Consider the following 17,094-nt stretch of genomic DNA (forward strand, 5'->3'; position numbering starts at 1 on the left):
ACGCTGTTTCTTTTGTTCTAGTGACATAAAATTTTCACATTTCTTCCACTGATATGTGTGTATATTAATTGAACTTCCAAAATTACAGCTCTTCAACAGGTTTTGTTTGGCCTACAAAAATGACAGGTACATGCCATTTAACCTAATGCATCAGTCTGTAGCCAATTAGGTATTTTCATGCTGCTTGGCAATAGTCATACAAAAATATGGCATATTTTAAATACTAAAATAAAAAATAAAGCACGAATGCACTATTTTTCTTTTCTGTATATACCCTGTAGTCATTCAATAAATGTAACTTTTTTTTTTTTGCCTCTTGGTGGAAAAATTCTGTTGTTTGCTTTCCAGGCTTTATTAATTGCACTTGGAAACAAATTTAGTGCTGTACTAAGAGAAGGTAATTTGGAAAGAGATAAGAAATAAAGGGGATTGTGAAATAATGTTCACAGAGAAGAGTTCAGTGATTTTGAAAAATCTCCCAAAGGCTAACTCTAGTTGGAATTCTCATGATATCCTGTCAAAGAGTTTTAAAACCTCTGATTTCAAATAATAAAAATCAATGAGTTACAATTCACTTTGGGTGTAATTAGATGTTATGGTCTTTGTTGCGTATCCCAGAAGCGTGTAAACAGTGTAATAGTGGATGTCTGATAAATGATATTTCAATTTGATGGCAGCCATATGTACAAAATTAGAAGGATGAATGTTCTTCTCTGGATTTAACTTATTACTAAAGAGTGATTCAGGCATGAGAGGTGATAAAGCTAGAAGTGACATTTCTCAGGCTTCTAAGGCATCATTTTATTAATTTCTTCAAAATACTTGGAAAAGTGTAACTTTGTAAAATAACAAATGTGGCACTCTGATTTTTTTATAATTAATGAAAAAAGCCAAATAGAGACTCCAAGAGTTCTGGAAAGTACTAAAAAACTGTAAAAGTCTGCTGTGTCTCCGGTCTCCCTAACTTACACTGTGGGTAAACGCTGGACACAGGAACTCGAGCCCACACTGGACTGATTGGCGCTTGCTTTCCCTGCTTCCACGTGCTTTCCTGAAACAAGGGATTCGCCAGAGCCTTTTCTACCTGGGGCCCCTGGTGGGCTGCTTGAGTTACGGGTCTCTTGCCGTCTCTGTTCCCTAACAGAATCTCCCCGCTTGGCTTACAGAGGAAGTTCCAGCCCAGCAGTACTTGGAAATTGATGAGGTGACGCCAGACAGCTTTCGAGTGAGCTGGCACCCGCTGTCGGCGGACGAGGGGCAGCACAAGCTGATGTGGATCCCAGTCTACGGGGGCAGCACCGAAGAAGTGAGTGGTCTGAGGTCAAAAAGTACTCCAGAGCGTCTTATCTGGCTTCCCTGGTAGCTCAGCGGTAAAGAATCCGCCTGCAGTGCGGGAAACGCGGGGTCGATCCCTGGGTCAGAAATATCCCCCAGAGAAGGAAATGGCAACCCACTCCAGCATTCTTTTCTGGGAAATCCCATGGACCGAGGAGCCTGGTGGCTACAGTCCACAGGGTCACAAAGAGTCGGACACAACTTACTGACTAAATAGCAACAGCAACAATTTTATTAGGAAGCGAATGCCCAGTGCTGGCATTTGAGTTGGTTTTTGTATTAAAATACATTGAGAATCCCAGAAGGACTCAATACTTTGCATGACCTGGAGTTTTATAAATGTCAAATCATATGATTTTTCTAAGATCAAAACGCATTTTTTTTAGGGCTTTAGTTATGAGTGTTACATATTTCCAGTATCTTTGATTTTCATAAATGACACTTAATAAAACTTCTGAAATGCTGCTTTTGCAATATTAATCATTCCTTTGCTGAGAGAATTGAAAGGAAAAAAGGCTCTGGTTTGACTTTAAAATTGAACTCAGTGGCCCTGGAGTTCCTTATGCTTAGTTATTTTTTGCTTACACTTGGGATAGCATCTTTGCTTTTTATTATTTTTTCTTAACTTTCTCTTCTGTTATTCAAGTAAACCTGGTTGCTAAGGACCAAATACCTTTCAGGTTGTCCTTCAAGAAGACCAAGACTCATATGTTATCGAAGGCCTGGAGCCTGGCACTGAGTATGAAGTCTCCCTGCTGGCTGTACTGGACGATGGGAGTGAGAGTGAGGTTGTGACTGCTGTTGGGACCACACGTAAGTCTTAGTCAGGCCACGGTGAACTTCACCAGCTCCCACCATTTATTCTGACACCCTTTTCACCCTCCTGGGTTCCCTGCCCGTCAGCCTTACTCCTGGCTTCAGAAACTTTGTCCCTAGAATCCTTCACACATCTTCACCTTTAATGAAATCAGTGTGCAGAGCACCTTAGACTCTTGGTCTGTCATCATCTAAAGGCAGGGACCGTATCTGTATTGTGCACCATTACATCCCCAACACTTAACACAATTCGTGGCATATTTTAACTGTGCAATGAATACTTGTTGAATGGAGGAATGGGTGAATGGATGGAAGAATAAATGGATGGATGGATGGATGAAATAATTTATAACTGAATAAATGAGCAAATCAGATAAATGTAGGGCAGAAGTGTCTAGGAGTTTCTGGAAAATCCCAAGTTGATCTTGGTTCCAAGGATCTTGCACAAAATTCGCTTGCTGATTCATTCATCCCTTCATTTTTTAAATATGAGGTAATAACCACACGTTGTCTTTGATTGGGTTCCCTGGAGCCAGATTCTGAAATAGAAAATTGCATCCAGAAGGTTTGTTGAGAGTGTAGTCGGGAGATGCGTCTGTAAAGAAACAAGGATGAAAGGATAGGGAACAGGGAAAGGCTAAAACCGAGCCCTCAGGATATTGTTAGAAATTCTGCACCTGGCGTGGCCCTTCTGAGTGCTCCCTAATTGAGTCAAAGGGCTGGGTCTTTGTACTCCATGTCATTGGAGGTAGCCCATCCCCTGGCAGAGTCTGCAGTCTCAGACAAGGCAAGTCCCAGGGGTCTGAGCCAGTATTCTAGAAGCTGCTGGATGAGCATGTTGACCTCAATAGCCCTTCTATCCTCTGGTTGCCCAGTGTGGATACAGAAATAGCAGATGCGCTTCTTATTGTCTGCCTTGCTGCTCCTGCTTGGCAGCCCCTTTACAGCTGCTTGATTTCCTTTAATCATCATGATTATGCCCCATTTCAAAGTGGATTTCACATTTTATAGATGTAATTTTCAATATGATGGCAGGTGTCTGTGATTAGAAACTTCTTCAGGTTATAGTTTCCTTGTCTGCCTTTTCTTTGAAAACTCTAAAATGCTATACACAAATATATAGAGTTATCATCATTAGAGAAGTTTAAAGTCATGAATACTTTTTTAGTTGACAGTTTTTGGACTGAACCACCTACGACCGAAGAAGCCCCTACCAGACCTGTGACATCAGGTAAGAGCAAACAGAAGCCCAAGTACCCGTAAGAAGAAGAGTTTGTTCTAAGCAGAAGTTACGTTATCCCAGTTTTATCTGATTTATATTATTGTTAGGAACGGGGCATGCAGGGTCAAATTTCACTCCTGTTAGAACTGTCCACCTCTTATCCTTGAGTGCTGATCGGTCTTCCAGTCTACTCATCGTTCTCTCTGTTTCCTGTCTTCATTTGGATTTCCATCTAATCGTTTAGAGGATGTTAGCGTGAGCAGCCCCAAGCAGTCTCTGCTCTGCTTTTGAGCTCAGTAACTCCTCCTGATGCTGTCTGTTGAGGATTGTTCCCGGGGGTGACTGAGACCTGGCTGTGTACCGGTCTTACATCAGTTATTTCCTCTCTCAATCTAACTTCCCCTCCGTCACCATACAGCACCCAACTAGCTGTCGGAGTCAGCTAGATAGAAGCCTGATGAGGTTTATTTCCCGACTTAAAACGTTTCAGTGGATCTCCGTTATCATCCACGTATCCATCGTTCACAGATTCGCTCTTCAATTCACCTTTTTACTGAGCCCTTCCTTACGCTCGCAATCTCTTTCCATAACCCCCGGAATGCTTCCTGGTGAGAGCCTGTTTCTCTTCCTGCCTTCAACCGTAGCGGGGTTTTTCGCGCTTTCCCGGTACCCTCCTGTCGTCTAGAGCGCCTCGTCCTGAAGGGGAGGCGCTGCGCTCTGCACCCACACCCCGGTCCCCTCCCGCAGTCTTGCCCAGGAAGGTCCTTCGTCTGCCTCCTCTGGGACGCGTCACTATTTCTGTCGCGTGTTAGGCATTTGTGTCTTAAAGGCCTGACACCGTCTAACATACAGGAAAAGTTCAGTGAGTGAGTGCTGAATGGCAGTAAGTGAATGAAGAGAGGAGTCAGTGGAGGTGGAGAGATTGGAAGGGAGTTAGCACGAGAGGGAGAAGAGGAGATGGGACAAATGAGAGCCGCCGCTGTGGGAGACGAGAGGAGACGGTCAGAGAGCGCAGGTGGAGGCGGAGACCCCAGAGGAGGGTAGCGTCCACGCGGGCTGAGCGCAGATGGAGGCGGAGAGACCCGGAGGAAGGGTAGTGTCCCCACCGGCTGAGCGCAGATGGCGGCGGAGAGACCCCGGAGGAAGGGTAGCGTCCACGCGGGCTGAGCGCAGATGGAGGCGGAGAGACCCCGGAGGAAGGGTAGCGTCCACGCGGGCTGAGCGCAGATGGAGGCGGAGAGACCCGGAGGAAGGGTAGCGTCCACGCGGGCTGAGCGCAGATGGCGGCGGAGAGACCCGGAGGAAGGGTAGCGTCCACTCAGGCTGAGCTCAGGTGGAGGCGGACAGACCCCGGAGGAAGGGTAGCGTCCACGCGGACTGAGCGCAGGTGGAGGCGCAGAGACCCGGAGGAAGGGTAGCGTCCACGCGGGCTGAGCGCAGATGGAGGCGCAGAGACCCGGAGGAAGGTAGTGTCCACGTGGGCTGAGCGCAGATGGAGGCGGAGAGACCCCGGAGGAAGGGTAGCATCCACGCGGGCTGAGCTCAGGTGGAGGCGGACAGACCCCAGAGGAAGGGTAGCGTCCACGCGGGCTGAGCGCAGATGGAGGCGGAGAGATCCAGAGGAAGGTAGCATCCCCGCGGGCTGCGTGGATCGAGGCCGCCGCGGTGGGAGACGTGTGCTTTGAGTGACGGGTGTTAACACGAGGAACGGCCCTGGAGCGTTCCTGGGGTCCAGGGTTGAAGACTCTGTCTCCCAGGGCAGGGTGTGGGTTTGAGTCCTGGTTGGAGAACTAAGGCCCACATGCTGCGGCCAACATTGTTTAAGAAATCTAGCAATAAAAAGAGAAACAGGTGAGTGGGTGACAGGTGTGTGTGTCGGATGCTGCCTTGCACACCGAGCTCGGCCATGTGGGACCCTTGCCCTGCTTCTCCCGCGCAGACTGACGAGAGTTCTCACTGTCGTGCCCCGCTCGGGGCTCCCCTTTTCGTTATCGAGACTGAGAGCTGCTCCCCGGTTCCCTTTACCAGTGTACACAAAGCGTGGGGGTTTTGAGGGGTCCACGGACTCACCTTGAAAGCATCTTTTAAACCCATTTTTATTTGCTGTTAATCGGGGTCCTAGCTCCCGGTTAACCACTGAAGCTGAGCAGTTCTTGTTTCGCCTGGGTCTGCATAACAGAGATATGATAAATGATGCTTGTTGCCATGTCCACAGATCACCTCTGTAGCTCATTTTGGAATAAGATGGATAAAAAGTTCTTTAAATCCCTGGTTGTGTCTATTCCAGTTTTCCGCACCGGAATCAGGAACCTGGTGGTAGATGCTGAGACCACTTCTAGCCTGCGGGTAGCCTGGGACATTTCAGACAGCAGTGTACAGCAGTTCAGGGTGACCTACCTGACTGCTCAAGGGGACCCAGCGGAAGAAGTGCTGGGAACGGTGTGTATCAACAGAGCTGATGAGCCCCTCTGCGTCTCCTGACTAACCAGGCCAGCGCGCTGTGAATGCAGGCTTTACGCTCATTTCTTCATCTCTCTGGAAACTAATGTTTTTGTTTGACCCACACTTGATGACTTTTCTCTCTCTGAAACTGACCATCTTTGTAACCTGCTCTAAATAGATAAAGCATCTGAACCTTCTTTACCCCTTTGCTTCTGTTGCCTTGACAACTTGCTAGAGCACAAAAATTGGATCATAAATAGTCCATTATACACTTGTCTCTGTGCATGTGTGTGCATACTTCTGATATATAAACTTTTAATATATAAACATATATATACACACATATATAATTTTTGATGGTGAGAATCTGATTAAAAGGTTCAGCAAAACATAGCTCAAAGGTCTTCTTATGTAGTTGTAGTGTTCCTAATAAAATGCCCTCCATTAACAATTGGTTGTATTTTTCCCTGACACTGACTCTGTTTGAGCAGGTTTATAGTCATTTCTAATGTATTCTTAATCATGAGTGTCTTCATGAGGGATTTAGATTTTTGTGTGTTTTCTTTGTTTCATCTCTGTTTTTTTTTCTCTGTTGAAAACCTGGGTACCCTCTTTTTTAATTAAGAAATGAAGTATTTTCGTTTTTAAAATTTAAAAAATCATATAATTTTTAAAGGTTACTTTCCATTTAGTTAGTACACAATATTGGCTACATTCCTGTGTTGTACACTATATCCTTGAGCCTGTCTTAAAAGCATGAGCAACATCATTATCCTTTCTTTCTCTTCCTCACTTATAAAGCCTTTGATGGCAAATTATTGTATTTTTATGATACATAAACAATTGTTGGAGCTCCAGATTCTTTCAGGAAAGTCCTTAATTTCGGGCTGATGGATGAATTGCCGTAAAACACAGTGATAACACAGTGGGCAATAAGCAGGTCCACTGTGAATGACCAGAAGGTCCATGGAATTGGTCTGGGGGCAGTTTTGGAAAGTTAATGGACACTTGAATAAAACAGGTTAAGTTATAAATTCACTCAGATTATAGATTTCAAATGATCCATGATTGGAACATACCAAAAAGCTAAAATTGTGCTTAACCATGGCGACTGAAGACATAATTTGGATGTTTCATTTTTTCCTGTTATTGTCCTCATATTTTAATCTAGTCCCTAAAATGAAGCCCATAAAAACTTCCCAGAGTGAGAGCTTTGTTTTTTGGTTTTTGTTTCTACTCTTTCCAAGAAACACATTAAGCTTCTTGCTAAATATTCCCACTAATTTGGAATGAGTAACAGTTTAATCTTGTGTGTGCACTTGCAAGCCATACAAGGTAAAATAATAATAATATTTACTTTGGATCGTCTCTAGATAATTTTCCTTTTGCTAGTTTCTTTCATTTCACACTGTTTATTTTGAAACACTTGGACACCTAGATGAAGGAAAAAAAGATCAAATGTCTTCAACACATATGTGCCCCAGTTAAACAAACGTGTAATAAAATGAAAAATATTTGATAAAATGTGATGGTAATTATTTACTGTGCAGAAGTGTGTTTGCTATGCAAAAGAAAGTATTTTAGAATTTTTTAACTATCAAGACCCTTTGGTGAATTCCAATGAAATTGAATTTGTGCACTCTTTATTTACAGACATATTTTCTGGGACTCTACTGGGGAGTAATTGAGAATTTATATCTGTGTTTTATGAAACATTACTGCTATATAAATGTAATATATTATTGGAGACAGGAAGTGTGTGCATTTAGATTATAAAACAAAGGTATGTCAGGCACTTGAACTATATTATTAATAGCTCCCACCTACCAAATGAATATCTTAAATATTTTCTTTTTTTAAATTTTTTAAAGTATAATTGATTTACAGTGTTGTGTGGGGTTTTGCTCTGCCGCAGAGTGATTCAGTCACACACACACACACTCTTTTCGTCATGGTTTATCCCCCCTGTGCTGTACAGAGGGACCTTGTTTATCCATCTTGTATGTGACAGCTTACTGTCACATGAGGCTAACTCCAGCCTCAGCTCGACCCCTCCCTCATCCCTGCCCCCTGACAACCACAAGGTCTGTTCTCTGCGTCTGTGAGACTGTTCACGTTAGGTGAGTAAGTCCAGCCAAATGAATGATTAAAATAATGAGGCTGACAGGGAAAGACAGAGGGCTTAAACATGTTACAAATGTGGGAAAGGAAATGTGTCCGGATAGGAGAAACGCCTCTTACCATCTTTCCAAATCTTCTTTAGCTATAAAACCTTATTAAATTTATCCAAGGAAATGCCAAGATAAAGTACCAAAGTTGGAGAATAGTATAGATCTATGGTAAAGCAAATTCAAGCTTTAATATATATAAAACAAGGGGAATTAACTTTACTTTTCCAATTGAGGTTAAGTGAAATATTTCTATCTTTTCTAAGCATAATCAAATCTACGAAATATTCCCAATAAAAAGCTTTCAAACCCTTAGAAAGTAAAACTCCCTGTCAAATATTTCATAAAGACTGACGTTCAGCTCTGCTAAGAAATGGAGCCATGACAGTGACCTTGCCCCGAGCTTTGTTGGCAGTGGAGGGAGGTCTCACGTGTCTTTATTTGTGAAAGGCTGACCAGGATTCCAGACTTTTCTGGATCCTACCCGAAAAATCTAAAACTGTGCACTGAATTTTAAGTTGCAGGAAATATTCTAGAGCAGGGATAGTCAGAATGTAGATCAGTCTCCTACAAGATAAGCTTGATATTAACATTAAGTTTTTAAAAACATTTATAGCAATTTGACATTGCTGGAAGATTCAAGAATATGATCATATGTTTTACAATTTTGTTTTATTATATTTTATAAGAATACTGATCTTCAGGGGTTGGAATTAAAACGACAGCACCAACCCCACCTAATCCTTCACCACAGAAAGCATGATAATCACTCTATAGAAACAGAACTTTCTAAGACAGCAGCAAAATGAGACATGGGGAATCCTCTGTCTACAGTGGGAACCTCTTGCTGGATGAGATCCAGCTCTGAAGAGCTTTGAGCAATAATGGAGCTAGACATGGAGTAGTGTATTTGAAAAATTAAAAACGTGACGTTTACTGGTTAGATTTGCATCTCATTTAACCATGAGTGTCTTTTATAGAATTGTTTCATAAACAAAGCCATCATCTGCTATGACCTGTAGCATGTGTTTTTAATGGGTCCCCATCTCTTTAAAATAGTTTTACTGAAGTATAGTTGGTTTACAATGTTGTATTAGTTTCAGCGTACAGCAAAAGGATGTGGTTACACATGTACATATGTCCATTCCTTTTCAGATTCTTTTCCCGTACAGATTGTTACAGAATGCTAAGTAAAGCTCCCTGTGCTATACTGTAGGTCCTTGTGGGTTATCTATTTTATATACAGTAGTGTGTGTATGTTAATCTCAGGTTCCTAATTTGTCTCCCCCACCACGTTTCCCTTTTGGTAACTGTAAGTTTGTTTTCAAAATCTGTGAGCCTTTTCGGTTTGTAAATAAGATAATATATATCATTTTTAAAATTAGATTCCACATATGCGTGATATCATATGATATTTGTCTTTCTCTGTCTGACTTACTTCACTCAGTATGATAGATAATCTCTAGGTCCATCCAGACTGTTGCAAATGGGGTCGTTTTCATGGCTGAGTGATGTTCCTTCGCGTATACGCACCACGTCTTCTTTATCCATTCCTCCGTCAGTGGCCGTTTAGGCTGCTTCCATGGCCTGGCTGTTGTAAATGGTGCTGCAGTGAGCACTGGGGTACATGTATCTTTTCAAATTGTGGTTTTCTCCGGGTATATGCTCAGGAGTAGGATTGCTGGCAATGGCACCCCACTCCAGTGCTCTTGCCTGGAAAGTCCCATGGACGGAGGAGCCTGGAGAGCTGCAGTCCATGGGGTCGCTAAGAGTCGGGCACGACTGAGCGACTTCACTTTCGCTTTTCGCTTTCATGCATTGGAGAAGGAAATGGCAACCCACTCCAGTGTTCTTGCCTGGAAAATCTCAGGGACAGGGGAGCCTGGTGGGCTGCTGTCTATGGGGTCGAATGGAGTTAGGGTTAGGGCACGACTTAGCAGCGACTTAGCAGCAGCCGCAGCAGCAGGATTGCTGGATCATATGGTAGTTCTATTTTAGTTTGTTAAGGAAGCTCCAGACTGTTCTTCATAGAGAACAAATTTACATCCCATCAACAGTGCAGAAGCGTTCCCTTTGCTCTGCACCCTCTCCAGCATTTATTGTTTATAGATTTATGATGATGTCCATTCTGACCGGCAGTGTGAGGTGATACCTAATTGTCATTTTGATTTGCATTTCTCTAATAATTAGGGATGTTGAGCATCTTTTTATGTGCTTCTTGGCCATCCATATGTCATTTTTGGAGAAATGTCTGTTTAGGTCTTCTGAGTGGGTGCTCATCTTTACCTTGCTTTGCGCAAACAAGCAGAGGCCCAGTAGAAGGGACTTTGCATACCCAAGAGAAGGTTTATGTTTTATTCTTGGGAGTGAGTATCATGAGGACAAAGAGGTTTTCATAGTACAGTCAGCTGGAACAGAGGGCAGTGGTTAAAAAAGGGCTCAGAGCAGATATTCAGGATTTCAATATGGCCTTTTTGTGTGTGGGTGTTCCGTTGCTCAGTTGTGTCCAACTCTTGGCAGTGCTATGGACTGTAGCCTGCCAGGCTCCTCTGTCCATGGGATTCTCCAGGCAAGAATACTGGAGTGGGTTGCCATTCCCTTCTCCAGAGGTCTTCCTGACCCAGCGATGGAACTTGCATCTCCTGCATTGCAGGCAGATTCTTTACCACTGAGCCACCTGGGAAGCCCATGGCTTTTTTTTTTTACCCAATAGCTATATGAGTCTCAGTTTCCTCATCTATAAAATGAGAGTAATGATACTTCTTACCTCAAAATGCTGTGGTGAAGAGTGAGTTACTGCAATTGGATACTTAAGAGCAGTACTTGGCAGATAATAATAGCTAGCTAAATGAGCACTATTGCTATAAACCCCAGAAACTGCTGCCTGGCAGGTTAAACGAGCCCTGCAGGACGGCCCCACAGCTTCCAGTGCCCTGCAGGCCACATCTGATTGGTCCCAAGTCCGTGTGCTTCTCAGTTTGAGAGGTGACCTTATATAAGGAGCACCAGCATGGGTGGGTAGATAGGCACACAGCTTGGAGTCAAAGCGCAGGCTCTGGGCTCCAGAGGGTTATATAGAAAAGAAATGCCCTAAAGGAAGCTACATGGTGGATGAGACCAGACAGGACAACTGCGATTCTTTTTTAACGTCTTCTTAATGCGGGGTTATCCAACTCCTTCTAGAGTAAAGCAGAGCTCCTTGTGTAAAATCTCCCTCCTAGGACTGCATCAGTACCACCCTGGATATTCAATGTCATTCCATATGAGGAGCAAAATCATATTGCTTTAGTATAAATCACCTAATGCAGACTTCCTCTCTTTATATTAACCCCCTACCCCGGCTGCTTTTAGAGCTTAGCAATGTCTTAGCGACAGCTGCTTCTGAGTTCAACTCGAGGCTTTCTAGGGCTTATTCCATGATGTATAGGTTCCTTCCCTCATCCAGAAGTAGACAGCACGCCCTCTGCCTGCTGGCTTTTTACCCAGCTCTTGAATCCAAAACCAGCTCCAGCTGTCCCAGTCTTGTGACTCCCTGAAACTAGTTTGGGTCAGTTCTTACATCCTAGCATTTTTTTCCAGCCATGATGAAGTCTTTCAAATGGCGAGAAATGTGCCAGCATCTAACTGCTGAAGCCTGGGGAGAATGTTTTGTGGCCTTAGTATTAAGAACATGTGGCTTTTCTGGTCCATATGTTCTTTTAGGGATGGCAGGATTCACTACACAGAGCGTGGCACCAGTGTGTGGGTGGTGTCCACCCCACTGCTGGATTTTAGTTTCTGCAGACTTTAGAGTCAGAGGAATGGTGATTTCAGATTGAGGAAGACCTCTCCTTTCAGAAGTAAAAGAAACTGCAACCTTTCTTAGTGTCACTGGTAAATATCTTTTGGCTCGGAAATCTGGGATTTAACGTGTGGTTGTGGTGTTCTTGGCTAGCATCCACCCTGAAATACTGGGATCAGATGATCTCTGAACAGGGAGAAATGGAAGGCTGACTTTTCAAGAGGATATTTAAGTAGAAGCAAATATGCTGTGCAGGCTGTGTTATAGAATGAACACTCCTAAGCCATAAACACCTGCTTTGCAAAGAGGCGATCGTTTTTTCTTCTGGCTGCTTTACAAATGCTGAAAAGATGTTGAGAGAAGGCTGTTCCTGAGTGCTCAAGCTTCACATCTAAGCCTTCTGCTTTAGTGATTAGAAGCTGAGGGCTGCTCTGAGGGGAGCTGCAGAGAGAAGTGCTTTCGCATGGATGTCTTCCTCTTGTCAGCCTCAAGCACATCTCCCTGCTTCTGATTATTTCAAAGTGCCTCAAGTCCTCCTCTTTCGTGGACCAGCCGGAACGCAAGTCTGACCAACACCATGGTCCTTTGCTCTTGTCTTCAGATTATGGTGCCTGGAAGCCAGAACACTCTCCTTCTGAAGAATCTGCTCTCTGAGACTGAGTACAAGGTCACAGTGACGCCCATCTATGATGACGGAGAAGGGGTCAGTGTCTCTGCCCCTGGAAAGACCTGTGAGTGAAGCTTCCCCCTGGGGTTGCTCGATGTCCTCTGTAATGCACCCAGCAGCTGCAGCGTAGGGGGTGGAAATGGTCTGGAAGTGTCAGTCGCTCACGTGTGTCCTACTCTTTGCCACCCCATGGACTGTATGTGGCCCACCAGGCTCCTCTGTCCATGGAATTCTCCAGGCGAGAATCCTGGAGTGGGTAGCCTTTCCATTCTCCAGGGGATCTTCCTGACTCAGGGACTTCACCTGGGTCCCCTGCATTGCGGGTGGATTCATTACCATCTGAGCTACCAGGGAAGCCCCAAAACGGGTATAGATCTTATTTAAAAAGCAGAAGTAGAGACACAGACCTCAAGAGGACAAACGCATGGATTCCAGGGCGAGAAGGCAGGGTGGGATGAGCAGGGAGGCTGGGCGTGACATATGCACACTGCCATGTATACAACAGGCAACGTGGACCTGCTGCAGAGCTCGGGGCCTCTGCCCAGGCTCCGTGGTGGCCTAAGTGGGGAGGAAATCCAAAGAAAGTGGGGATGCGTGTGTGCTGTGTACACACAGCCGGTCCACTTTGCGTACAGCAGACTGACACAGCAGTGTAAAGCACCTCTCCTCCAATAAAAAAGAAGAGAAAAAGGGATTTGGAGAGAGAAAATCTGCTTGGATTCTGTCTTCACACATTCAAGCTGTGTGACTTCGGGCAAATCGCTTCACTGCTCTTGGGTTCCGTTCTCTTGTCTCTAAAACCTAAGACTTGAATCATAGCTGCATCTCCCTCCTCCAGCGTCTGATCATCCCTAGTGCTGCGAGTCTCTCAGAGGCCCATCCGGGCCCATGCACGCCCCTCACCTAACTGCTCACCCAGCACGTCACACCCGCTCACCCGAGCGCACGCCCACGTCTTCCTGCCCTCTTTCCCGGATGCTGTGCTCTCTTCACAGCAGCGGAGAAGCTTTTGAAAATCTAGATGGTCTCATGTCTCCCCTCTGTTCCAAGCCACCTGATGGCTCCCCGTGGTACTCAGCATAAACTCTGAGATCTGTGCAGGGGCCCTTCAGGCCGAGGTGACCTGGACTCTCCTGAGCTCGCCCCCAGCCAGCCCGCCTTCCCTGCCCTTCCTTGGCTTTCTAAAGCTTGGCTCAGCCTTAGAAATTGATGCGAGCCACAGCTGCCAGGCTGAATATCCTTTCCCAGAGGTTTGCATTTCTGACTTCTTGTCATTTTGGTCTCGGCTCGACGCCACCGACTCAGGCTTCTCTGACCACTCAGGCAAAGCACTCCGCATCTTCTCTCATGTTATCCTGGGTTTCTGTTGGTCCTGTTTTGGTTTTGGCCCTGTCGCAGCACAGACTTGGGTGTAAAATAGGCTTAAGGATGTCTTGTGCAGCACGAGGAATACAGCCACCGTTTTGTCATAATGTAAATGGAAAATAACCTTTAAAAACTGTATACAATTTGTTTAAATGTTTGATTTGCATAATTTATAAAAGGGTTCCATGATGAACACACATATATACTCAAACAAATAAAAACTTTTAAAGGCTATTACTATGGAAATACCATCTATACAATAAAGTTATTTCAAAGGGTGTTCTTTGAAATAATTTTGAGTGGTCCACTTATTTTAAGCAGTGGTTAACACAACTAAATTCTGTCAGCAACAAAGTAATAATGATAATATCCATCAACATGCATAATAGTTTACAAAGATCCTTCATGCAAATAGCTCTCCTGTTTTGATAAAAAATTGATGAATGATGATTAAAATTTCACAGAATATAGGCAATCTGAAAGTGTGAAAGCGTTAGTCGCTCAGTCGTGTCTGACTCTTTCCGATCCGTGGACTATAGCCTGCCAGGCTCTTCTGTCCATGGGATTCTCCAGGCAAGAATACTGGAGTGTGTTGCCATTACCTACTCCAGGGGAATCTTCCCAACCCAGGAATTGAACCTGGGTCTCCTGTATTGCAGGCAGATTCTCTGCTGTCTGAACCACCAGATATGGTTCAGAACCCCTAATATGAAGATGAAAGCAAAAAAAAAAAGTCTTACCTCTAAGAATTGCTATCACTCTATTAATCTAATCATCCTGGATATGATAGTGTGACAGAGAGACGTGTGACAGAAATGTTTTCATAAACACTTCTCACTTCAATATTGCTTTAAAGTAACTGAAGAAAATGGAGCCAAATTTCATTGAGTGAAGAGCTGCTCTTCAGATAAAAGTGTTTTACCACAAGAGCAATTATCTTCTACTATTTAATACTTAACATTCCCATGGATTCTCTAAGTTTTCTTACTGTTTACTTCAGTGCATTTTCCCTTGTAAGTATTTTTAAGCTGTGGGGAAATCCATTAGACTCTATTAACCAAAAGGTAGGTTGTAAAGATGGAAACCACATTAAACCATTTTTTGCATTTTCCTTCCTGCCCAGTGCCACCCTCTGGTCCCCAAAACTTACGGGTTTCGGAAGAATGGTATAACAGATTGCGCATTGCGTGGGACCCCCCGTCTTCCCCAGTTAAGGGCTATAGAATTGTCTACAAACCTGTCAGTGGTAAGTCATGCTTTTTAAAAATATAATCTTCAAAGATAGGTTATTTTTGTTTTTACTTTCCATCACTGGTTTTAAGAAATGGGAAGAGTCTCTTCCCTTTTATGAAAAAAAAAAAAGAAAAATGTGTTGAAGTTACCACCTCACCTAAAAAACAGCTGGTATGTTAATAAGCAGAATATATACTTGGTCTACAATTGACCTTTGCCCACCCCAGACAAGGAGCCAGCCAAAGCAGACTTTGACTCCTTAGCAATAAGAAGCTTCTGTGGCTTGATGGATATATAAGCTCTAAACATTTAGACTCTCCGATTTCTTATTCCTCTTCTACCTCTTACTTCTTGGATTAGTTAGAGAAAGTCCATTTACCAACTTCTCAGTCTCCTCATTCTGGAAACTGTATTAAGGTATTTGTTCTTCAGTCACTAAGTCGTGTCCAACTCTTTGCGACCCCATGGACCGCAGCACGCCAGGCCTCCCTGTTCTTCACTGTCTCCTGGAGCTTGCTCAAACTCATGTCCATTGAGTTGATGATGCCATCCAACCATCTCTTCCTCTGTTACCCGCTTCTCCTCCTGCCCTCAGTTTGAAAGCATCAGTTTTTTGGTGCTCAGCCTTCTTTATGGCCCAACTCTCACATCAGTACATGACTACTGGAAAAACCATAACTTTGACTATATGGACCTTTGTCAGCAAAGTGATATCTCTGCCTTTTAATATGGTGTGTAGGTTTGTCATAGCTTTTTAAAAAATATTAATTTATTTTGATTGGAGGCTAATTACAATATTGTAGTGGTTTTTGCCACACACTGACATGAGTCAGCCACGGTACACATAGCATAGCTTTCTGAAAACTGTGGCAAGGTATAAAATTCATCAGGTTGAGGAAAACTTAAAAATCATCCTATGGGTCAATAAAAACCTTTCTGCCCTCGAAAGCACTATGAGTCTCAATTTGTGTAGGACATGCTGCTGCTGCTGCTGCTAAGTCGCTTCAGTCGTGTCCGACTCTGTGCGACCCCAGAGACAGCAGCCCACCAGGCTCCCCGTCCCTGGGATTCTCCAGGCAAGAACACTGGAGTGGGTTGCCATTTCCTTCTCCAATGCATGAAAGTGAAAAGTGAAAGTGAAGTCACTCAGTAAGTGTTCGACTCTTCATGACCCCATGGACTGCAGCCCACCAGGCTCCTGCACCCATGGGATTCTCCAGGCAAGAGTACTGGAGTGGGGTGCCATTGCCTTCTCCTATATATGACATAGCACAGAATATTTTTCCTGATCAATCAAAGATTCCACTGGGTTGGAACAGAGGTGAAAATGTAAAAGCCCAAAGAAGGCAGATGGTCAAGGGCCTGGGAGGAGGAGTGGCATCTGTGTGACCTTAAACAGCAGAAGGGGGGCTATGGAGCCCATACTGATAGCGTATGTGGTTGTCCTTATGCGGCGAGGTGTGGCATAGTGTCCATGACAAAGTGGCCGCTAGGGCAACTTAATGCCTTCAGGGGACAAAGCTGGTGTCTGAGGTGGGCTAACCCAAAATGACTCCTGTTTCATCACGCACCCCAAAGCCCGTGACATCCTGGCGGCTCCACTGTGAAGGCCTCACAGTATGGTGGACGGTGAGGTGAACCAGTTTCTTTGGGTAGCTCTAGGGAAAGAACTATGTTTAAGAAAAGGACTAGATGCCTTGAAGGAGCCCGAGCCTGGGAGTCAGGTGGGTGGGTAAGTCTTGGAGCGTAACGGGGCTAGATCCAAGCCGCACCCTGTGAGTGTCTCCTGGGCAATCTGAAGCACAGTGGAGTATGTACAATCAGTTCAGAAGTGTCTCTCCTTTTCCCTATTCTGTGGCAACTGAAATACACTCTTTCTCCTTTAGTTGCTGGCCCAACCCTGGAAACGTTCGTGGGAGCTAACATTAACACCATCCTCATCACAAACCTGCTCAGCGGAATGGACTACAATGTGAAAATATTCGCGTCCCAGGCCTCGGGTTTCAGCGACGCTCTGACCGGCGTGGTGAAAACACGTAAGGCTGGCCGCTGCCGCGCGTGGTTC

At 44.5% G+C, this 17,094-nt stretch overlaps 1 protein-coding gene across 4 annotated transcripts in view; it reads left to right on the forward strand.

Annotated features, from left to right (window-relative positions):
* Window positions 1-17,094, forward strand: part of COL14A1 (collagen type XIV alpha 1 chain) — a 234,110-nt gene that overhangs the window by 90,534 nt on the left and 126,482 nt on the right. For all 4 annotated transcript variants that reach the window (XR_011570692.1, XR_011570693.1, XM_070802990.1 and 1 more), the window contains exons 16-22: window positions 1,167-1,306; window positions 2,016-2,148; window positions 3,320-3,382; window positions 5,661-5,812; window positions 12,366-12,495; window positions 14,920-15,042; window positions 16,916-17,065. Coding sequence is in view for 2 of the 4 variants with exons in the window: in XM_070802990.1 (XP_070659091.1) it covers window positions 1,167-1,306; window positions 2,016-2,148; window positions 3,320-3,382; window positions 5,661-5,812; window positions 12,366-12,495; window positions 14,920-15,042; window positions 16,916-17,065 (891 nt within the window). In the remaining 2 variants the exon portion in view is untranslated. The remainder of the gene's footprint in view (window positions 1-1,166; window positions 1,307-2,015; window positions 2,149-3,319; window positions 3,383-5,660; window positions 5,813-12,365; window positions 12,496-14,919; window positions 15,043-16,915; window positions 17,066-17,094) is intronic.

The sequence above is a fragment of the Bos indicus genome, chromosome 14 (genome assembly GCF_029378745.1).
Source record: "Bos indicus isolate NIAB-ARS_2022 breed Sahiwal x Tharparkar chromosome 14, NIAB-ARS_B.indTharparkar_mat_pri_1.0, whole genome shotgun sequence".
In the NCBI taxonomy this organism is placed as follows: Eukaryota; Metazoa; Chordata; class Mammalia; order Artiodactyla; family Bovidae; genus Bos; species Bos indicus.